This window comes from Taudactylus pleione, unplaced genomic scaffold (assembly GCF_031769625.1).
Source record: "Taudactylus pleione unplaced genomic scaffold, aTauple2 ptg000531l, whole genome shotgun sequence".
NCBI lineage: Eukaryota > Metazoa > Chordata > Amphibia > Anura > Myobatrachidae > Taudactylus > Taudactylus pleione.
Window position 1 is genome coordinate 1,033,454 of NW_028284933.1, and position 24,047 is coordinate 1,057,500.

General features: G+C 44.7%; 1 protein-coding gene across 1 annotated transcript in view; it reads left to right on the top strand.

The window, feature by feature from the left end:
• The first annotated feature begins 20,216 nt into the window (after nt 1-20,216).
• LOC148501166 (nicotinamide N-methyltransferase-like) overlaps nt 20,217-24,047 on the top strand; it is a 23,231-nt gene continuing 19,400 nt past the window's right edge. The window contains exon 1 of the mRNA XM_088450857.1: nt 20,217-20,367. Within this exon, the coding sequence (XP_088306983.1) occupies nt 20,217-20,367 (151 nt within the window). The remainder of the gene's footprint in view (nt 20,368-24,047) is intronic.

Here is a 24,047-nt window from a genome sequence, read left to right on the forward strand (position 1 = left end):
AGCCTTCCTTTCCTTGTTCTGCACATCATGAGAAGCCGCCAAATCTTACAATGTTCTGTGCAATTTTTTGATAATCACCTTTGTTTTGCGTTTCATGTGCTTCATACTCATACATTCATAAAGTGGTGATGGGGACAGCTAAGCTGTAATGAAATCCTCAGCTGTGATTTCTGTTGGGGTGATCTGTGCAGAGTCAGTGTCATTGGGTCCGATTCAGAGCTGACGCAACTCTGATCGTTTGTGTAGAACTCCGATAGCGACCGATCGGCGCATGCACAGGATGTGCACTGCGCATGTGCCGATCAGTGTCTGCGAGATCGCTCGCAGGGCCCCCTAAGCTGCAGCATAATTGACTTGCTGTAGCTGTTTGGAGGTGGGTAAGGGGTGGCTTCGGCCAATGTAAAGGAAAACGGGTATATGCTGAGGCCAGTGTCTGCATCTTCTGATGCAGCTTCATTGGCCCAGCTGTGTGAAAACAGCGGCCATCATTAGCAATATGACAGTATTGGAAAGGGCAGTTGGTGTGGCTCCCCTATTTGAATTTTGGACTGCACTGCATCCCCACCTCTAGAGCCGCCACTGATCATGAGTGACCTGCGGGTCTCTCACGTAACCAATGGTCACGCAAGTGACCTGATGGCTGCATCTTCAGATGCAGCAGCTGATCACAGAAACCGGCAGGAGGCGTTTAGTTACACAAGGTGCCTCCTGTGGCATCAGCACATGTTACCATCACTGCTGCTTCCAAAGACACAGCTCTGAATAAAAGGCCCATTGTACAGACAGCGAGGAATTATAAAAAAAATAAAAAGTTTAGTAACGGGAAAAATATAATTAAATAAAACTAATAGCAAAAATGAATTGATTCGTTGCAGTACATTATTGTTATTATTATTATAATTGTTATTATGACAATAAAATTATGTCTGTCCTTTACTCTATTATTTAGTGACCTTTACTGGGTCCGAGTTATTGTATAAACTCTTCAGAATACAACATACTTCATTCAATAAAACAGCAATAATGATATACAAATGTATAGATTTATATGAGAACACAAAACAGTATAACAGTATCCGGATGAATTGATTTCTGTTTCAAATATACTCCTACATTATATGATAAAACTAATTAAAGTGACTATAAATAGTACTGGTACCAGACTTAAAAAGAATACCAAGATGTTACTTAAGCCAACTGGATAACTTAACTATGAAAACATTATTGGCTACTAGGTATCAAATAAAAAAGTAACTAAAACCGATACGCTCTGTTGCAACACATGTAACCAGTAGCTTAGTATATACAAAGTACCTGTGCATTGGAGTTATGAGCTCTATTTTAGCATAAGGAGGAAATAGCAGTTAAAGCCACAGAAATTATGTCACCTGCCGATGCAATGCTTGAAAGGACCAGGTCACATTGTGGACCTCATTCAGAGCCGGTCGCACAGAGCGTGCGGTCAGTCTGAATGAGGGGAGGACCTCTTGAATTTTCAAGACGTCCTCCTTTGCGGTGGTAAGGCTGTGGGTTAACATCCACAGCCTTACGACCGCCTAAGGTGATGGCCGCGATGGTCAAGACCATCGCGACCATCGGGGCTTACGACGAGACCCTAGGGTAGGGTATCCCTTGTCGTAAGCCCTGGAGAGCTTCTGGCTCTGTCTGAGCCAGAAGCTCTCCACTGACATCACTAGTGATGTCAGTGGGGCCGCCCCCAAACGGTAGGCGTTCCCATGGGAACGCCCCCGTTTGGGCTGCCACCCCCCGGCACGCCTTCCAAACGGGGCGAGCTGTCAATCAACATCGACAGCTCGCCCCCTTTGGATCGAGACCCGCTACGACCGGCGCTGTTGGTCGTAGCGGGTCTCACACATGCGCACGATGGCGCCGTTGTGCGCATGCTCTGTGGGGGGCCATCGACCCGGTCCGGGCACACCGGCGCTAACGACCGGGTCTGAATGACCCCCTGTGTCCTTAAGTGAAACTGATCATATATGTCAAATCAACAACTTGATTTCCACACAGCAGTCTAACTGCCAGTGAGTCTGTTATAGGCAGAGTTGTAAGTGTATAATTAATACCTCCAATAAGAGGACGGCAAATCTGCCACATCAATAGGATAAATCGCTCTGCTAGTGAATGTTTACCAGAAGGACTGTTGTGGAAAGTAAAGTTCTGAAATGCCGCAACTCTGGAGAGGGTGGTCAACTTCCCGGCAGTGCTGGAGAGTAACCTGTGAGACGACGGCAACACTAGAAGCGCCCAATGGAGGCGAGATGAAATGGTATGCAGCTAGGAAAAGACGTTGCAGTTCAGGCAAATCCCGGTTCCCCACAGACCAGAAGCAGCAGGTGTATCGACAGTAGCACAGATAATCGGCCGTACCGGAGGAGGAATTGCCCTGGAGGCCGAACGGTCAATGGAGATCAACAGATTGGTGGTGTAAAAAATCTCCATTTGTTTAATAAAATGGCATGGTAAAGGTAACATTGCTCTTTTCCCTAACTCATTGTTGTATGTGGTGCCAGTTACGTTGTACAACAGTAGCTTTACTCCTGTTTTTGTGTAAAAATAAAGACAATCATGGATCATTCGATAGAAGAGCAGGAGCAAAAACACAGGAAGCTGAGGCCAAACACAGATATCTTTAGTAACCTCACATGCAACACCTTCTCATTCTAGAGGGTTCACCTTTAAATCAGACAACTCAGAGGCTCATTCAGACACGGTCGCTAGATGCGTACGCTCGCACAGAGCGTATGCAAATATGACTAAGTGACGGCATGGGATGTGATCGCTCGGCAAGGCATAAGCACGCCCACCATGTCTTGGCGAGCAATGGCTTTGTGTATGTAGACGCGCATTAGCTTGTATTTAGATGCCCACTAGCAGACGTCATATCCCGGCACTCTATGAAAGCATTGGTACCTCGGGTAACATTGGGAGGGACCGCAGCGCTTGCGGTTGCCTACACCCTACCACAAGCACTGAGAGCAGTTCAGTGTAAAAATCAACCAGGTGACGTGTACTATGACACTGCCTCTTAATTATGCACACCTCTAAAACGGCATTGTAACACTCAGGCACGCCTGCGTTCGCATCTTCACTCCCCGGTTTCAAGTGGTCAGCCCATGTAACCACCCTCAAATGGCTTCACCTGTCACTCACTCTTCTGGGCTGACTAAGCGCAATGAGTGAATGAATCCTGATTGCTAACACTGGTTCAGCAACGTGCATTGCGAATTGCAAACCATCGCTAGAAGCGAGCGAACGCATCCCTGCGACTGGGTCTGAATCAAGTCCTCAGTGCACTAAAAGAACACTAATGCTAAAGAACAAACTGTGGGCCTGATTCAGCAAGGATCGTTATTCTGCTAGAACGCACGCACCGCATTTGATATTATTAGAGGTGAAATGCAAATGTTTGCAATCGCATTGCTTACCATAAGGACGCCCACTTCCCCTTACACACATCCGTATACTAGGGCAACATAGCAAAATAATCGGTAACATCGAGTAATATCAGACCCATACGCACAGTTAAGGCAGGTCAGACCTCACTCAGGAATTGCTAACTTCAGCGCACACAATGAAGCCTCAGGCTGTGTATGGTATTGCAGTGGATAATTTATGCACGCCCCTGCAATGCCGTCCCAGTGCACTGGCACGCCTGTGTTCGCCTGACCATCTCCTCATCACCACCCACAAATGGCACTTCCTGTCAATCACTGTGCTCGGGGTCTGCGTAAACTCTGCAAATGCATTTCCCATTGCAGTTGCTAGTTTGCGCATGCACACTGCAATGCATATGCATGTACAATATGAATTAATCGACCTATTGCATGCGTCTTTGCAACTGCGATCCTTACTGAATCAGGCCCAGTGTTCACAAACTTCACAGATCCCTCAGGAGAGTAGTGTCCACAAGTCCTATGTGTGAATCTGACATTTCTAAAACTGTAATTGTAGAGATGCCTCCTTCCACCATTTATGCACCCTCTGCAAATGTAAGGATGAATAGTAGTAACAGTAATGATGGTAACATTGAAATTGAGACTGCTACTGTGGAAGTGCAAGAGGACGAGAAGGATATTTGTGCATCTAGCGCTAATGAGTATGTTTCTGTCAAAGTAAATCAGCCACCACTGGTAGTTACCAGTAATAAGATGAAGACCACTGTCATGCCTGGACATAAGACCAAAAAAGTCACCTCTTTCATGTGGAATCATTTTTCCCAATTCCTGACAATATTTGTAAAGCCATCTGTACCATTTGTGAGGCCAAATTAAGGAGAGGTAGGGGCGATAACCATATAAGGACATACTCCCTATTATGTCATTTAAAGTGAGTTCAATAAAAAGTTATTTAGCAAAATCTGAAAAAAAAATAATAATAATAACAAGCAGTAAAGCATCAGCTACCAACAGCATGTATAGATCCCAGAACATGTAATCTCCATCTCCAACATAATGATCAGAGGTAGTCCTCATGAATCCAATTTGCAAAGTCTAATTGACTCCTCCCATTTCCAGTATTTCCAGGAAGAATCTTGCATGCTAGGGCTGCTGTGGATGAATCTTCATCCCAGAAGGGGACCAAGAAGACTAGTAGTTTCAAATAACAATTCACTGTGAAACATTCATTTGCAAGAGGAAGCAAGTAAGAAAGCTGCCATCCTGTTGTACAGCAGATCACTGAAGTCATGATGGCTTTGTTAATATTAGAGTTATGTCCAATGTCCACCATCAATGCATTTGGTTTTAGACAATTAGCTGATATCCTGTGACCCTGCTACCAAATTCAATCTCAATTCCATTGTACCAGAACTGCAATTTCTCACCTGTACCAGGAAGTTAACAAATATATATTCTTGACCTGGAAAATGCATTATACCAAGTATCCACTTAACTACAGATATGTTGACCAGTACTGGTCAAACTTAAGATTACATCACTGTGATAGCCCACTGGGTGAGTGTATCGCCTTCAACAGCAGCAGTAGTATATAACACACAATGCAAGCTCATTTATAGGCAGGCTAATCTCTGTATTATCTGCTTCTATAAGAGGCATACAGGTGTCAACCTGTTGGAAAAACTCAGGGATGTGATAGCAATATGGCTTACCCCACTAAGGATTTGTCATTGTCATTTCCGATAACGCAAGTAACATTGTATGTGTATTACAAATGGGTGAATTTGAACTTGTACCATGTTTTGCACACACAATAAACTTGGTGGTTCAGAATTTTTTAACACTAAAAGGGGTGCAGGATATGCTGTCTGAGGCACAAAACAATACTGGACATATTCTGCAACCGTATGTAGAGGATGACAGCAGCTGCAACAACAGTTATATTTTCCATGCAATCAACTGAAACAAGTGGTAGTAACCATGTGTAATTCCACCCTTCATGTGTATCAGCGACTGTACACAACAAGCCATGACATAGTAACTGGGAGAGGGGGAGGATTGTACTTTACTCCAGCAAAGTGGAGAATACACTCTGTTTATGCAAGCTACTGAAATCATTTGAGTTCAGACACTGCCAGCCTGAGTCAGGTGATTTAAACTACTTGAAAAGCAGCTAGAGAAATGGAAGGAGGAGATCAAACAATGCAATTCCAGTAAGTATGTTGGACTTGTAGCTCAAGTTCTTTATTCACTTCACCAGGACCAAAGGGTTTAAAACATATTGTAATGGGACCACTAAATATTGACAAACATACTTAATTCCTAGCTTTATGTCATACATAATGTCTTTCTTTCCAACTGACACATATATTAAGAGATGCACAGAGCTTCTTGTTAGCAAGTTGTCAGCTCAAGTGGCACAGGACCAGATGACATCTCCTGATTCAGTTTCTCCTGCAAATGCTGCTGCCAGGAAAAACTGACCTTTTTCAAGAGACCCACTGGTGATAATGATGAGTCAACTCAGTGCACCAGAGTGAAACACCATTATGACATCTGGTCAGACTTAAAAGAATTGCCCCAAATTATTGACACCTTTACCATGACTCAATCTGATACAGTAAGCATCAATAGAATAGTGGATAATTATTTTAAAGAAAATGTACAAATTAGCATGTTACACAGTCACCTCTGAATACTAGGAAGAAACAAAATGATTTTGGAGCCCCTTGAACAAACTAGTTTTGTTTTACTTAAACTGCCCACTCCTGTGTGTGTTTAGCACAGTCGGGAACTTTTTGAGTGATCGGCATAGGAAGCTATTTCCTAAAAATGAGGAAAACATCTCAGGGGTATATTTATTAAAGTGACAGTTTTTAGAAGTGGAGATGTTGCCCATAGCAACCAATCAGATTCTAGTTATTATCTCCAAGAATGTGCTAGTTAAATGTTAAGTAGAATATGATTGGTTGTTATGGGCAACATCTCCACTTCTAAAAACTCTCACCTTAGTAAATACTATATACCCCTCAGAGTTGTTATTTTTTATAGTTATAATAGTATTGTAATCAAATAATTAATCAATGAATGAATGAATTAATTCTTTACCTAGCTTCCACTAAATACTCCACCTCCATTTAACTGTGCTGGTCTTGTGCCTCTGATCTAGTTCTCGATTAATGAGAACAATATAACATTGTATAGTTTTCTATTAAACTGCCATCCTGTCTGCCACTGCAATGCCACTTTTTTTTTTACTTTTGGCCTCATTTAAATAAAGAAGCAAAACAATTACTAACCTTGTAGAGAGATGAGGTGGAGATAAAGTACCAGTCAATCAGCTTCTAACTGCAAGCTGTGTTTGAAAAACAACAGTTAGGAGCTGATTGGTTTGATACATCTCCCCCTTTGTCTTTCATCTGCCAGCACAGCTGAGGAATTACCATCCTAGAGAAATGGACTCAAGATGAAGTTTCAAGCGTGGACACATGACCTCAACTAATCTGATATAACCTGATGTACAGTATTGATGGTAAAAAAGTGGACAGAAATTCAGTGCTAACATAGTTAACATGTCTTTAGTGCAACAAGATGCTGGTTGTCATACTGTACTTTGTCCTTCTTGCAAACAATAGTTTCACCGACGATCATTGTTTGAAAGAAAGTAGATTTATTCTCCTTCTGTAATGATTCTTCAGCCTCAGCAGCACAAGCACTCTTCTTGGGAATCATGGATAGCATTAGGGGAGGGAGTTTTCAATAGCAAATTGGATACAGTAAGACTACCTAGTAATGAGGATGTTGAACATGGTGATTATTATTAATGAAGATTGCACACAGCATTTATCCATGCGACTGGTAGCAGATGATGGACTATTCATGAGTTTTCCTGCTTTGATTCACCATGTGAATGAACTTTGGGCCTGATTCAGAGCTGCTCGTAAGCGGCCGCTCGTTCGCGCCGAACGATGTTTGCCCAACTGCGCATGCGTACGGATCGTTATACGCATGCGCGAACCAGTCAGTGCGGCCGAAAATCGTTTGTTCGCTAAATAGCGAATGCCTGCTAATATGAGTGACAGGAGGAGGCATATGTGGGTGGTAACAGGGGAAGGTGCTTGAAAACGGGGAGTGGAGATCCGAACGCAGGCGTGCTTAAAGGTCAAAACGGGCGTTTTAAGGGTGTGCATAATTAATACTGGAGCGTCATTGACCACATCACTGGGTTATTTTCTAGCCAGAACTGCTCGCAAATTTGTGATAGCAAACACCAGCCCCAAGAATAGCGAGCAGTTCATACGCTGTTCGATGTACTCGATTAATCTAATAAATAGCGGACATGACGTATGGTGCGAGCGGCCAGGGGGAGTCTTTTTCAAAATTACAACCGCAAGTTTTGTTCGCTCGTTCAGACATAGAGGCGTCAACAGACCGCAAAGAGCGAACGGTTCATTTGAATAGCCACCCCTTTTTGTTGAACGAACGACCGCAAATAGCGAGCGGCTCTGAATCAGGCCCTATGTGCAAATGGTTTAACAAGGAGGAGATGTCTAGATGGTTAATGCCTCTACCTCTTTTTACTGTGATATGACAAAGGCTACAAATGCACTTTAAAAATATTGTCTAATTTGGGCTAAAAATATTTCTAGACACTAGGGGGCTGATTGTGAGTCTAATGCCCCGCTGATGTCAGACAGAGTGGAGTGATTTTTCTTCTTCTACGCATATGTCTAATTTTATTTATTTATTACCAGTTATTTATGTAGCGCACACATATTCTGCAGCGCTGTACAGAGAATATTTGGCCATTCACATCAGTCTCTGCCCCAGTGGAGTTTACAATCTATGGGCCTGATTCAGACCCGCTCGCGAGCGCTCGCAAGCGTGCATGCGCGAGACCTGAATAACGACGGCCAAGCTGTCGTTATGGGTCTCGCACCAAAGGGGGCGTGCTGTCGATGGTGATTGACAGCACGCCCACTTTGGTGGGCGTGCCGGGGGCGTGGCTGCCAGACGGAGGCGTTCCCATGGGAACACCTACCGTCTGGGGCCGGCCCCACTGACATCACTAGTGATGTCAGTGAGAGTGCTTTTGGCTCTGATAGAGCCAAAAGCACTCCAGGACTTGCAGCCACAAGGGTCTCGTCGCAAGCCCGATGGTCCTGATGGTCTTGACCATCGCGACCATCATTTTGGCCGCTCGCTATAGCTGTGGGTGGTCACCCACAGCTATGCAAGCGGCCAGGAGGCCACTCCAAAAAGTAAGAGGGACGGCTCTGATTCAGAGCGAGCGCTCTGTCAGAGCGTCCGGCTCTGAATCAGGGCCTATGTTCCCTATCACATGCACACACTCATACAGTACACACTAGGATTAATTTTTTGGGGAGTAAATTAACCTACCAGTATATTTTTGGAGTGTGGGAGGAAACCCACGCAAGCACAGGGAGAATATACAAACTCCACACAGTTAGGGCCGTAGTGGGAATTGAACCCACGACCTTAGTGCTGTGAGGCAGTAATGCTAACCATTACACCATCTGTGCATATATGTCAGACCCAGAGTCCCATGGGCAGTGTCACAGTTACAATGGATGCACATAGGAGATGCACAGTCACAGAAATGTATAGGAAATACACTGGGTGTTTCTGGGCGGTGACAGAGAGATGGCTTAGCGATGCATGGAGAAGGTCTGTCCTTTAGGTGTGTTATGGTTGTGTTGCAGGCCCTGTCGGTTACAGTGTTTGTGTATAGAGACGCAGAATCGTCCACATAGGAGGACATATTCATACAGAGACTCTGCACCTGTCATGGGGCTGGTGCAAGTTTCAATAGTACATCTGATGGTGGCGTCTAAAGAAAGACCAAGGTGGGATTGTTGTTTATAAGGATACTGAAAGTGGGCGTCTCAGTCCTTGCACATTCAGAAGCACGATTCTACACCAGGGAAGGATTGATACTAGCATTAGCACATAGTCGCAGACACGACTACAGCAAAAGATGCTACAGTGATCACAGCAGGTGCGACTGAGAATCAGACCAATGAAGGTAGTTTATATTGTTGTTTACAGAGGAACAGTATTGTGCTAATCATGGGGTGGCACCACTGATGGAAGCCTTACTTGGACACCATTAACATCATCATCTTCATTATCTTCTGCAAGTGCAACATACTCATCTTATCCTCATCAGTGGCGTAACTATAAATTTTGCTCCCCCCTGCCAAAAATATTTCTGATGCCCCCCCAATGGCATTTTGGTAAAATAATTACAGGGCCATTTATACGCAATTTGGCTCCCAGTGCAAAAGTTAAAAATGTGCCCCACCCCCCTAGACAGTTTGCAGTATTTTTCCTCCTTGCAGTAATGCCCCTTACACATTATACCACACACCGTAATGTCCCTTACACATTATTCTACACACCATAATGCCCACTACACATTATGCCGCACACTGTAATGCCTATTACCGAAGTGCCACTTACATATTTGCCCCCTGACACCATTTTATACCCCACAGTAAGGCTTCTAATCACTTTTAAATTACCTGGTCATTGTCAGGGGTCTTATACAGTAGTGGCCCCCCTATGCAGTGCCCCTTATATAGTGCCCCAGGTAGTGGTCCCCCTATGCAGTGCCTCTTATATAATTTCCCCAGTAGTAGTCCCACCAGTGCAGTGCCCTCAGTAGTAGTCCCACCAGTGCAGTACCCCCAGTAGTAGCCCCCCAGCAATGTCCCCAGTAGTAGTCCCCCCCAGCAATGCCCCCAGGAGCAGTCCCCCCAGCAGTACCCCTAGAAGCAGTCCCACCCAGCAGTGCACCCAGTAGTAGTCCCACCCAGCAGTGCCCCCAGTAGTCCCCCCCAGCAGTGCCCCCAGTAGTAATCCCCCCCAGCAGTACCAGTAGTAGTAACCCCCCCAGAAATGCCCCCAGTAGTCCCCCCCAGCAGTACCAGTAGTAGTAACCCCACAGCAATGCCCCTCAGTAGTAGTCCCCCCAGCAGTACCAGTAGTAGTAACCTTCCTCAGCAATGCCCCCTGTAGTCCCCCCCAGCAGTACCAATAGTAGTAACCCCCCCAGCAATGCCCCCCAGCAGTCCCAGTAGTAGTAACCCCCCCAGCAATTCCCCCCAGTAGTAGTCCCCCCAGCAGTAACAGTAGTAGTAACCCCCCCAGCAATGCCCCCCAGTAGTAGTCCCCCCCAGCAGTACCAGTAGTAGTAACCCCCCAGCAATGCCCCTCAGTAGTAGTCCCCCCAGCAGTACCAGTAGTAGTAAGCCCCCAGCAATGCCCCCATTAGTCCCCCCCAGTAGTACCAGTAGTAGTAACCCCCCCAGCAATGCCCCCAGTAGTCCCCCCAGCAGTTCCAGTAGTAGTAACCCCCCAGCAATGCCCCCAGTAGTCCCCCCCAGCAGTACCAGTAGTAGTAACCTTCCCCAGCAATGCCCCCAGTAGTCCCCCCCAGCAGTACCAGTAGTAGTAACCTCCCCCAGCAATGCCCCCCAGTAGTCTCCCCCCAGCAGTACCAGTAGTAGTAACCCCCCAGCAATGCCCCCAGTAGTCCCCCCCAGCAGTACCAGTAGTAGTAACCTTCCCCAGCAATGCCCCCAGTAGTCCCCCCCAGCAGTACCAGTAGTAGTAACCTCCCCCAGCAATGCCCCCCAGTAGTCTCCCCCCAGCAGTACCAGTAGTAGTAACCCCCCAGCAATGCCCCCAGTAGTCCCCCCCAGCAGTACCAGTAGTAGTAACCTTCCCCAGCAATGCCCCCTGTAGTCACCCCCAGCAGTACCAATAGTAGTAACCCCCCCAGCAATGCCCCCAGTAGTCCCAGTAGTAGTAACCCCCCCAGCAATTCCCCCCAGTAGTAGTCCCCCCCAGCAGTAACAGTAGTAGTAACCCCCCCAGCAATGCCCCCCAGAATTAGTCCCCCCCAGCAGTACCAGTAGTAGTAACCCCCCAGCAAAGCCCCTCAGTAGTAGTACCCCCAGCAGTACCAGTAGTAGTAACCCCCCCAGCAATGCCCCCATTAGTCCCCCCCAGTAGTACCAGTAGTAGTAACCCCCCCAGCAATGCCCCCCAGTAGTCCCCCCAGCAGTTCCAGTAGTAGTAACCCCCCAGCAATGCCCCCAGTAGTCCCCCCCAGCAGTACCAGTAGTAGTAACCTTCCCCAGCAATGCCCCCAGTAGTCCCCCCCAGCAGTACCAGTAGTAGTAACCTCCCCCAGCAATGCCCCCCAGTAGTCTCCCCCCAGCAGTACCAGTAGTAGTAACCCCCAGCAATGCCCCCAGTAGTCCCCCCCAGCAGTACCAGTAGTAGTAACCTTCCCCAGCAATGCCCCCAGTAGTCCCCCCCAGCAGTACCAGTAGTAGTAACCTCCCCCAGCAATGCCCCCCAGTAGTCTCCCCCCAGCAGTACCAGTAGTAGTAACCCCCCAGCAATGCCCCCAGTAGTCCCCCCCAGCAGTACCAGTAGTAGTAACCTTCCCCAGCAATGCCCCCTGTAGTCCCCCCTAGCAGTACCAATAGTAGTAACCCCCCCAGCAATGCCCCCAGTAGTCCCAGTAGTAGTAACCCCCCCAGCAATTCCCCCCAGTAGTAGTCCCCCCCAGCAGTAACAGTAGTAGTAACCCCCCAGCAATGCCCCCCAGTAGTAGTCCCCCCCAGCAGTAACAGTAGTAGTAACCCCCCCAGCCCCCAGTAGTAGTGCCTCCCCCAACAGTACCAGTAGTTATCCCCCCCAGCAATGCCCCCAGTGGTAGTAACCCCCTCCGGCCAGACAGACACACACACGAAAAAAAAAGACCTCCACTTACCTTGATCCCCGCTCCGGCATCAGCTCCTCCGTCTGGCGTCCTCCCGAGCCGACCCACTCTGGATGATGGGAGAGCTCTCCCATCAGCCACTGCGGGAGCCAGAAGATATCCAGCTCCGGCAGTGGGCGCAGCAGCCTATGAGAGTCTGTTTGACTCTCATCGGCTGCTAAAACAAACACACAGCAGCCGGCGCCTGTGTGTTTGTTATGCTAATAGTGTAGTGCAGACGGCACTTATGCACTACCGCCCTGCCTGGGTGACTAACAAATGCTAGAGGTCCGGTAAGACCTCTAGCATCTGTCTCCTCCTAGGCTGCGACCATTTTTGGAGGGCCTTTTTCTGCAGATTTCATGCGGACGGCTAGTCCGCATGGAATCTGCAGCCACAGTGCCCCACAAGCCCCGCGCCCCCAAGCCACAGCGGGGTCTGCGGGGGCTGTAGTTACACCACTGATCCTCATTACTGTCCCATCCAACACTGTCCCCCCCCTCATCCTCAGACATTTTAATTTAAAAATCATCATCATTATTTCTATTCATCCTCATTGAATGTTAGCTCATACATATACAGCGGTCTTTAACTGCTTGTTATAAAGCTAGGTACACACTATGCAATTATCAGGTCCATTTGGCAATAATCGGGTGATCGTCTGTTTTAATGTGTCCTGTGTAGGATTGAGTTTTTTGGCAATAGATAACACGCTCTCTTTTGATTATTGATTCGGTCAGAGGTAATGTGTAGCTTGTTGGCGTTGCCGATAATCAGACCATGGGCGGTATCTAATTAGCCCCGAACATTGTTCGGGCGCTAATTGACTCCCACGATCGGCAAAAAACGTGGATTTTTTGCTGATGTTTTTTTTTTACCCTATTCTATTATTTCGGTCGAAAAAATATAATAGTTCTCACGAAAACACATAGGTGCCGCGATAAGCTCATGGACGTATGTGTTTTCGCCTTTTTTTCAGGTGAAAAAACTGCAGTTATTGTGTATTCTTTTTCGGGACACATCAGGTCCCGAAAAAAAAAGCACAGACAAGTGCCAGCATCAGGCCGACTTTGGGGCTGCTAATTGGATACCCCTCCATATTTTCTATGAAGTTTTCTGATTATCTCATCCTCGTTGTGGGCTGACATATGTAAATTATCAATCCATGAGCCTAAATATAGGCACATTTTTCATTTAAACTGTATAGTGTGCATCAAAGAAAAATCATGCTGAATGTCGGGTCTACCAAAAAAATCACAAAGTGTGTAACTAGTTTTAGTGATGTTGTGATACAATACCCAACTGTAGCCAATTAAATTTTAACAAGAATCTAAGAGCTATTATTATTATTGTGTTAAACTTTAATGTGCAATTATTATTATTTTTTTTTTATAAACATTTTATTGGAAGAATGAGAGACAATAAGATATTGACCTGCGTAGAGGTCTAAACATGTAAACGTATAATCTTGCATAGAATAAACATACGTATTCAACAAAACAGTCTCACCCATTTTTTATTAGGGGTGAGCGGGTTCGGTTTTACTCGGTTCTTATCGCCACTTTACCGCAAATTCGGCTCGATTTTATTCGCTATCCAAAACACGTGTTCGGCGATAGCCAATAAAAAGATCCGAGTAAAACCGAGTAAAACCGAACCCGCTCACCCCTATTTTTTATATTTCCAAAAATAAAAATTACAAAGAGAATTAGTAAAGAGAAAAAAAAAAGGGAAAGAATGGGGGGGAGGGGGAAGAGGATGGGGAACCCGACTGGATATAGCCATAGCGAGACAGCCCAATCAATGAAGAGACAGGGACTATATATCGAATAACAACACAAAAATAAGGGTTCAGATAAATGCTGGGGGCATCTGAAAATAAGAAGTCCAGGGTTCCCAGACCCTAACAAATTTCTTAGAGGAGCCCTTCATTATGCTAGTGATGTATTCCATGGAATGGATATGCCATTTTCTAGCTATAATCAAGCCCATAGTAGGAGCCTCAGAAGTCTTCCAAGCTGAAGCAATGACGCATCTGGCCGCTAAAACCATCTGAGTAAAAAGTCTATTTTGATGAGGGGATGCCCCAGGAATACATATAGGGAGTAAAAATTATTTAGGACTGAATGGGATCTGTATGTCCAAGATAGAGTCAGCCAATGTGCCCAATTCCTTCCAAAGGGGGACTAATTTCGAACAGCTCCACCAAATGTGTAGGAACGACCCATCCTCAATGCCACATTGCCAACAAAGAGGGGAAATCCCAGGGTACATTTTATTAAGACGAGTAGGGACATAATACCACCTAAAAAATAACTTCTAGCCATTTTCTTTAATGCGAACACAGTTAGAATAGGTATCAGTCCAGTCGTCGTTGTCTAGGGTCTCTCCCAAGTCATCCTCCCAGGCCCTCTCATGAGGATCTCTGATGTCTGGTGATAGGGGCAAAAGTAAGTTATATAATGTGGAAATAAGTCCTTTAGGTGACGCCTCTCGAAGGGCTAAGCCCTCTAACGTCATGAAAGACCTGTGGGTGAGTTGTGATGTCATTGTCGAGTGAAAATGTCTTATCTGTAAATATTGGAAAAAGTAGGTGTGTGGGATGGAAAGTTCGGTCTGTATATCTGAAAATGTGGGAAAAGATGTAGTCTGCACAATATCATTTAACAGTTTAATTCCATTGTCCTTCCAACGTACCAAGGCAAATGAAAGTCAGCCCGGACGAAAAAGGGGATTATCAAACAGTGGAATCATAGGGCTAGGGTGTGGGGCAATATTATATAATTGGTTGGCCATATCTCAAACATCCAGAGAATGAGAAGTTACAGGGTGATGCAGAACAGCCCGGGGCAGGCCGCTCTAGGAAGTCATAATAACGAGATAAAGTGCAACTTTAGTTCATTAGTTTCTATCATAACCCATACCCTCTCAGATTTGCGTCCGTTCCACAAAACACATTGTGCTAGTCTAGGAGCAAAGTAATATGATTTAAAATTTGGGGCCCCCAAGCCTCCAACAGAGGTGTGTCTCTGCATCACCCCACGTCCCACTCTCATCGGACGAGTTAATCTCAAAATAATCAGATATAGCAGATTTAATATCTTGAAGAGTGGTCGGGTCTAACAACAGGGTGTCATCAAGATGCCAGGATCTAGATCTACGGGGAGAGCTATATAAATCATGTAAAATATAGGTACCCGCGTGATCTGTCCATGAGAAAGGAGTAATGCCTGCACAAGTGATCGTGGGAGCTAGCGATACTAAAATTAGATCAATGCGGAAATAAATTTGGTGGGGACCGGAGAAGTGTGTGTAGTCTCTAGCCATAGAATTTTTAAGATGCCAGGAATCTACAACAGACAAACTATTCAGACCATTACTAAGTATCCGGGAAGTGCGCAACACTTCAGGGGAATGGTGTATCTGCGATGGTGCGGTTTTATCAATAGAAGGGTCTAGGACCGCATTAAAGTCTCCACCAATAATAAGGTGACCTTGAGAGAGTTTTGCTATCCGTTTAAATATAGTCGAAAAAAAGGAACCTTGACCAGTGTTGGGGGAATATAGATTGACTAAAGTAACCGTCTCCGCTCTAATGGTACCTATCAAAATGAGATATCTACCATCTGTGTCAGCGATTTGCCTTGAGAGAGCAAAGGGAACTTTACTAGTGATGAGGATCGCTACACCTCACTTTTTACAAGGAGCTGATGCAAAATAAGTGTGTGGGATATGCTTACCTCGGAATTGAGAGTGTTCCCCAGTCAAATGGGTCTCCTTATCGTAATACGATATCCGCATTTTCACGTCTGCAAGTTCCGTGGTCCAGGGTACGTCATCTCGGAGAATTAAGGCCATTAACATTTATCGATAAAACCTTCAGACCCATGAGAAAACCATTAATCGGAGAGCTTTAAAAACCCAAACACAAAGCATGTACTTATCACAAATAATCCAGTCGGGTAAGGAAGGGAAACTAGAAACAAAAAGGGTGTAAACGTATACTAGTGAGAGGGTGGGGTGGTATGGGACAGAAACTGGTATAAGGCCAGAGGCCCTCAAACAAATTTTAGTATAGATATCCTGTACAAGGGTTTAGAGTAATAGTGGAACTATATCAAACTAATCTAAGATAATATATTGTGTATATATATATATATATATATATATGTCGCAGACAATTGTATCGGAATAGAGCAAGTCTGAGGCAAATAAAATAAACATCTTGTATAAACACAATACCATTGTTAGTAATTGTTACCGAGAAAACATTAAATTGTCAAAAAACAGAAAACATTAGGTACACAATGATGCAGAAAAAAAAGAGAATTCAATTTTAAACAGACAAGTATGGAGAGCCAAAAAGCTCCCAGGTGTATATCTGAAGTCGGAACACAAAGTCGACTACAATCATAGTCGAAATCACATATCCAGGAGGAGAAGGACATCCCTCCGGGGTGGGCAGAGTCGACAACGCTGCACCTTTGTCCAAATCGCCTGTGGGAGACTCCATCGCTGAGATTTAGGGGATCTCGGTGGGGGAGCAGACAGGGCCGGTTCCAGGAGAGTTCCCAGGTCTTCGAGAAGATTTTTAGCTGTACGAGTTGTGTTATCTGCTCGAACCTTCAGCTGGAAAAGAAAGTTTCAGCAATATCTCACATTATGTTGGCAGAGTATCTTCGTGATAGGTTGCAGGTCTCTCCTTTTCTGAATGGTAGACGGAGCTAAGTCCTGAAACAGTTGGATATGCATGTCTCGAAATACAACAGTAGGAGTGTCCCTAGTAGAAACCATAAGTTTCTCCTTTGTGCAAAAATAATGTAGTCTGGCGACAATATCTTTAGGTTGCTGACCCGGAGGCGGTTTAGCCCGAAGCGCACGGTGTGCCCTATCCAAGAGGGGGTCACTGTCTTGAAGATCAGGGAGAAAGTGTGTAAAAAGGTCTTGCAGGAAAGTAGATATAGCAGTAGGAATAACGGATTCAGAGACATTCCTGATCCTGAGATTGTTCCTGCGTAATCTATTTTCTAAATCTTCTTGTTTCCCCTTGAGTTCATTGAATTCAGCTCTTAATAGGGAGAGTTCCCTATCCACCACCCCTTGAGAGCGATAAAGCTCGTCCTTTGTGGACTCCAGAGCATCTCTTCTCGTCCCCAGAGAGGTGAGTTCGGACTTAAAATCGTCTTTTGAGCTCCTGTTGGAATGTCAGTTTAATCCCGCCTACTAGAGTGGTTAAGACAGCATGAATAGGAGGGTCAATATCCATCTCAGGAGAGTTAGGGGGAGAGGATACAGCTCTCTCTACTGTTGGTTTGGATCTAGGTGTAAACATTGCAGGAGTTGTAGTGGTTAATGCAAGAAGCGCTTTTTTTTTTTTTTGGATTTGTATGTACTAATTACTATTGATACCTGCTGGTCCACAGAAAAGTGAATAAATAAATAAATAAATAATCAAACTGGAAACCACACGAACAAATAAAAAGGAGGTATGTAAATACTTAAATAAAATAAAAAAGAAGAAAAGAGGATGAGTTACTTTGAATAGAAATGAAGATAAAATAAAATCAAACAAAAACGAAATGTGGCTAGTGCAAAATTAACTGAAATTGATAAAGTACCACTGATATTTAAGCATTAATGTTTACACTCCTTTTGTGGGAATGATAGGTGCCCGCTGCTTTGGTGCAGTGCAAACGGGTAACTGTCCCTACCTTACCCTAAAAGCGGCGTTGTCCTTTGTTGCTGGTGAACATGTGCCACTTGATGCTGTACTCGCTTCCACTCTGCTGTCAGTGGACTGTACCCAGTCTGTTAGCGGGGGTTGCAGCTCAGCATGCAGTGATCTCCGCTGTGCCTCCGGCAATCTTTCTGGCCTCTGGCTCTATTGATGAAAGGTGGCTGGTGGCTTGTGTAGTGGTCTGGGCTCCAACATGTTTCGTCCACAATGGAACTTTTTCAAGGAAGCCAGGCTGTTGGTCGTTGCTTTAATTTATACTATGCTTATTGCACCAATTACTGCAAGTTAATGCAGCTGTGTGATAAAAAAATTTTAGAAAAAAACTTTATTAGAAAAAACTTTATTAGTAAAAAATTATATATCAGCATAATTGCTGACTAAATGAAACTAATAATTAAAAATAGCATAATGCTTATATAGATAAATTAATTGGTAATGAAAAGTTTGATAATGGTATAGATAAAAAATAAGATATCTATGTAAAAATTAAAATAAATAGAAAAATGGAAAATAAAATTTGGAAATACATGTAAAAAAATTAAATGTAAAGAAATAAAATAAAATAAAATAGAATGATAAATAGTGGACCACAGGATGTATAAAAACAGGTTAGTAAGCACTAGTTAAAAATGAACTCAGTTCAAAATCTATATTGAGTCCTTTGGGATGCAAAGTTTTCAGTTCATAAATCCATTGTGTTTCTTTTTTGGACATTCGTTGTATAAAATTCCCCCCTCTCCAATCTTCTTCTATTTTCTGTATAGCCATGAATCTTAACCCCTTAGGATTACTGTTGTGTTTAATGAAGAAATGGTCAGAGACACTGTGTGTTCGTAAGCCTTTCGTGATGTTATTGATATGTTCACGTATTCTAATTTTGAACTTTCTTTTTGTGTGGCCCACATACTGAAGTCCACAGTCACATTGTAGCAAATATATTACTCCTTCTGTATTGCAAGTTAGATGTTCCTTCACCGTATATTCCTTATTTGTTACTTTTGATAGGAAACTGTGTATCCCTTTAGTTGTTACCTTTTCCAATGTTGTACATCCTTTGCAGTGGTTACAATGGAAGAATCCCTTGCTGCCATTGTTTGTGCTTGGTTCTGCTAGCGGGATGTAGAGGAGTGGTAGTAGCTGAGGCCTTCCGACCTTTACCAGACATGGTATCAGGGTCACCAGCACAAACAATAGGCAAAAGACACAGTTCCACTATGTAATACAGAACATAATAAATGAGGGCCTCTGAGGGCGTATAGGGATCTGTCACATGGCGGGGAAAAAACAGCGGCTCAAATAGAAAACACAGAAATTCGCAAATATATCAGATTTGTGGAGGAAGTGTAGAAAAAATGAGAGTGCCAATAGAGTGTGCAAATCCACCTTGAACTAGGTACTTGAGAATCAATCAGAGAAAACACTCTACAATAGAGTAATATTATACTCTAAGGTTGGGCAGCACAGACAAACTGGAAGGTGCAGGTTGTGTAATGGCCAATGAGGGGAAAACCACAGAGCCCCAATAGCAGCAGTCCAGTTCAGAGACAGTGGCACAATGCAGGGGGTACAGCGCTGCCCCACAGAGTCTTACCAGCTATGTGGTTACAGTATCCCATCCACAAGGAGATCAGCAGTCCCTCAAAGTAGTAGCTGCGGCAGGTAGGCGCCGGTCACGGTCCAGCCAGTAACCACGGCGCTGCAGGGACCACCCAGGCAGCCTTCAGTCCTTTAATGTGCAGTTATTATTGTTATTATAATTATAACTATTATTTTCTGACACTTTAATAAGTAGTCACATATACCCTCACACAACTATACCCAATCGTACCTACTTGAATTACCACAAGAGTAAAACAGGTGATAAATAAGGTCCAGTGCTAGTACTATAACAATAACAACCTTATGCATAGAGAGAACAAAAACAGCAGATATATTCAGAATTCAGGCTGTTCTTCTACAAAATGAGGACACAGAAAAGAGGATATCAACAAAACTCAACCCCAACTTAATCAATCCCCCCCCCCCAGCATTTTGTAAAAAAAAAGGTCTCTATAGAAAAGTGCAAGATCAAAAAAAGAGGATTCATTCCATACCTTATTTACTGTAACTGCCATAATACCTATGACATATCATTTGCAATGCAAAATTCTGTATGCAGTGATTTGACACAACTTCAATATTTATTATGGAAAACCAAATCCTGGTTACAGGAGGAATAAAAGCTCCTACTAATCCTAGCACTGTTACCATTCGACCAACAAAGAGAATGGATTCTAGGCTGATCAAACAGTACTATGTGGATGAATGTGATCCCAAGACACTAGTGGACATGTTCTTCTCTCCAGAAGCTGATGCCTCTGCTTTTCAAGAAACCACTACAAATATGATGACATTTCTTCATACAGCTTTTACTACAGGTATGAGAAAGAGAGAGAAACAGAAAGAGACAGAGAGAGAGAACGAGAGAGAGAGATACAGATGTCTTCTTGCATCTTTGCCAAAAGTGCGCACGCATTGCGCCATGCGAATAGCCGCAGTCGCTAAGCTACACCATACTGTGCGTTGCATTCGCAACATGCAATCCTATGGCGTTGCGAGTGTGAAGTGCATATCCGCTCTAGGGTACGCAACTCGTGCCATGTGTGACAAGATACAAGAGGACACATCTGTAGATAGATATTAGATAGATAGATATGGGATAGATATGAGATAGATAGATAGATAAATAGATAGATAGATAGATAGATATGGGATAGATAGATAGATATGGGATAGATAGACAGATGATAGATATGAGATATATAGATAGATAGATAGATAGATAGATAGATAGATAGATAGATAGATATGAGATAGATAGATATGGGATAGATAGATATGGGATAGATAGATAGATAGATAGATAGATAGATAGATAGATAGATAGATAGATAGATAGATAGATAGATAGATAGATAGATATGGGATAGATGGATAGATAGATTGATAGATCGGAGAGAGATAGAAAAAGCAAGCATGTATACCCAGGTATGTATCAGCGTGCCTATGTAACCTGCATGTTAGTATGTGATTTTATAGGTGAGTAAGTCTTACTTGCCTACCCTCCCGATTTGGTTGGGAGCCTCCCGAAAATCGGGTGCCACTCCCGACCTCCCGGGAGGGCAGGCAATCCTCCCTGCTGCCGCCCACCCCTCCTATCCCCTCCGCACTTACCTTAGAAAACCCCGCAGCGTGGGGGGGGGCGGTGTAATGCGATTCACACTGAATCGTGTCATTTTGGTTCCGCCCCCTGCTTCACAATGCTTGTAATATCGGCATTGTGAAGCAGGGGCGGGGCCAAAATGACACAATTGTGTGGCCCCACCTCCCGCTCCGCCCACAAATACACGTCTTCTGGCCAGTCCCGTCTCCTCGTGATGAACACGCCCCCTGTCATGCCGATCTGGCTGCTCCCTCCCGGAAGGGGCAGCCAGAAAGTCGGCAAGCCTCGAGTAAGTACTCAGTATGTGTAGCATGATTGTGCAACTTCACAACACAGGGTTAGATTCCAATCAGGGTCCTATCAGTGTGGCATCTGTATGTTGTCCCTGTATTTGTATGTTGTCCCTGTATCTGTATGTTGTCCCTGTATCTGTATGTTGTCCCTGTATTTGTGGGTTTCCTCTGGGTATTCTAAGTTCCTCCCACAACCCAAAAAGCTACTGTAGGTTAACTGAAAAAAAAAAGGTTGTGACCCACAGATCCACTATTTTATTCCCAGTTATCTCTATAAATATCTAATCAACCTATTGAAAATTAGGTGTCTTTAGAGAAAGGAGCCAAATAACAGAATGGTTTGTACTGCACCGGTATGAATGACAGGTAAATATATCTGGTATTATCGTGTAAACAGTGATGTGTCTCACTTATGCTGGGCATACACTGCCAGATAAAATGTCTGTTAGATCGACAGACATTTTATCTGGCCGGCTGCCAGCCGCAGAGGTCGCCGGCATACACTCTGAGAGAAATCTCACAGTGTATAGCCCGACATCTGCGCTCCGCCCCCGGGGGGAGGAGACATTTCCCTGTTCCTCCCATAGGAAGGAATACAGGAAATGTCTGTCTGTCGGCTGCGCTGAGCATACACTGGCCGATGCGGCCGACAGTTACCGGGTAAATATCGCATCGGACGGGCAAGCTGGACAATCCTGCATGCCCGACCGAGCAATATTTAACCCTCGGTCGCCCCCCCCACGCTACAATTATCGCGGCGATCCGCCGATATCGGGCGGATCGTCCCGATAATTGCAGCGTGTATGGCCAGCATTAGAAATAACAATATTTATTATCAAGTATAAAAAAATGTAGATATACACATAGAAACAATGATCAACTACACTTTAGTAATATATATAGCACTCAGTAGCTGTAGCTGTAATTGATTGTGATTTTAGACTTGTGCTGTGTAGCTGCTGCCCCCCAGCTGTTCTGCCACTGGGAAAAATAAATAACAAAAATATACTCACGTAAAAACAGTGTACATGTACTTACTTAGATCTATAGCAGCAGTTCTTTCAACATAAAAGTCGACACATTTCATCTTGATGATGTTCCTAGTATGAGGAACAAAATGTGTTGATTGTTGTATTCACAGAACTGCTTCTATCTGCTCGGATTGTCTGCTGTATTCTGCACCCTGCATTTTGTTTCTTACTCCACATCTACTGCAAGAACATAAGTCACCCATTTGTTTTATTGTCCCCTTTTTTAACTTAAGCCTGAACCTAGAAATAAAGACACCGACACATATACGAGGTCTGTCTAAAAAGTTTGGTGAATGGTCTGATATTGATGTTGTCGTTGCCCCATTGCTGTACGACGCACACTGCTCGGGACGCTCTGTTGGAATGAATGCCATGGCAGTGCGGTGGCGGCCTCGGACAAACCCCGACTGGGGGAGGTCCAGACATGTCCATGCACGCCAGCGCGCATGAGCGACCTTGTTACAAGCATTGCATACAGATCTATCAGACCATTCACCAAACTTTTTAGACAGACCTCATATATGGAATTAAAAGAGGTCACAGCCAGAATTTATTGATTGAACTGAAATTTTAGAAATAGGTGTTAGGAAGTGCTTCGAGGCCACAGCCTGATGGATACAAATACTAAATAATAGGGGCGGATCCCTGCCCTGCAGGGCCGGCAACAGAGATCATGGGACCCTGTACACTTTTTTTTTAGGGCCACCCCATCTCCGGTTCCTTGGCACAGGTACGGGGGAGGGGTGGGGGGGTTAGCAGTAACAAGTTGACTTTAAGGCTTATGCCAACTCACTTATTTCTTATACATCTGGATGTGTGTTTTCTTTTATTATAGCATAGACATTGAAATAACAAGTTATGATGAAAAAGCATTACTGCTTCTAATGCTGTGTACACACTGTACGACAGCAACGATCAGACGATCGTTGTCTGAACGCTCTGCATGTGCTGGATCGAGCATCCAGCACATGCAGCAGACCCCCACTACTATAGCGATCATCCATCAACAATCGCACGTCCCTGTAGAAAACAGACTAACCTGGTCGATATCGACCAGATCTGCCTGCTTGCACAGGCGACGGTACTTCGTCATCAACGACCATACGTGGATGCACATTGTCCATCGTATGGTCGTTAGCAGGTTCAAGAAACTGTCAGATTTTAACGATAACGATAGGATAGTTATCGTTGAAATATGACAGTTTATCGTACCGTGTGTACGCACCATCAGGCTGAACGTTGGCATGTGTGGCTGTTATTGGGCAACTAGTGAACGTTGGATGCCGGCTGCAAGACCATACATGCCTACTCTCCCGGGAATCGCGGGAGGCTCCCGATTTTTCGGGTAACCACCCGCGATCCCGGAAGAGTAGGTATATCTCCCACATCCCGCCCACTTCCTAGTGAAGTGGGCAGGATGGGGAGATATTACCTGAAATTATCGGGTCCGTCGGGAAGGGGCGGGGCTAAATTAGGCAAATCGCGTCATTTAGCCCCGCCCCCTCCTCACGGACCCGCGAATCACGGGGGTTTTCTGTAAAGGGGGCGGGGCCTAATGCCGTCTATCGACT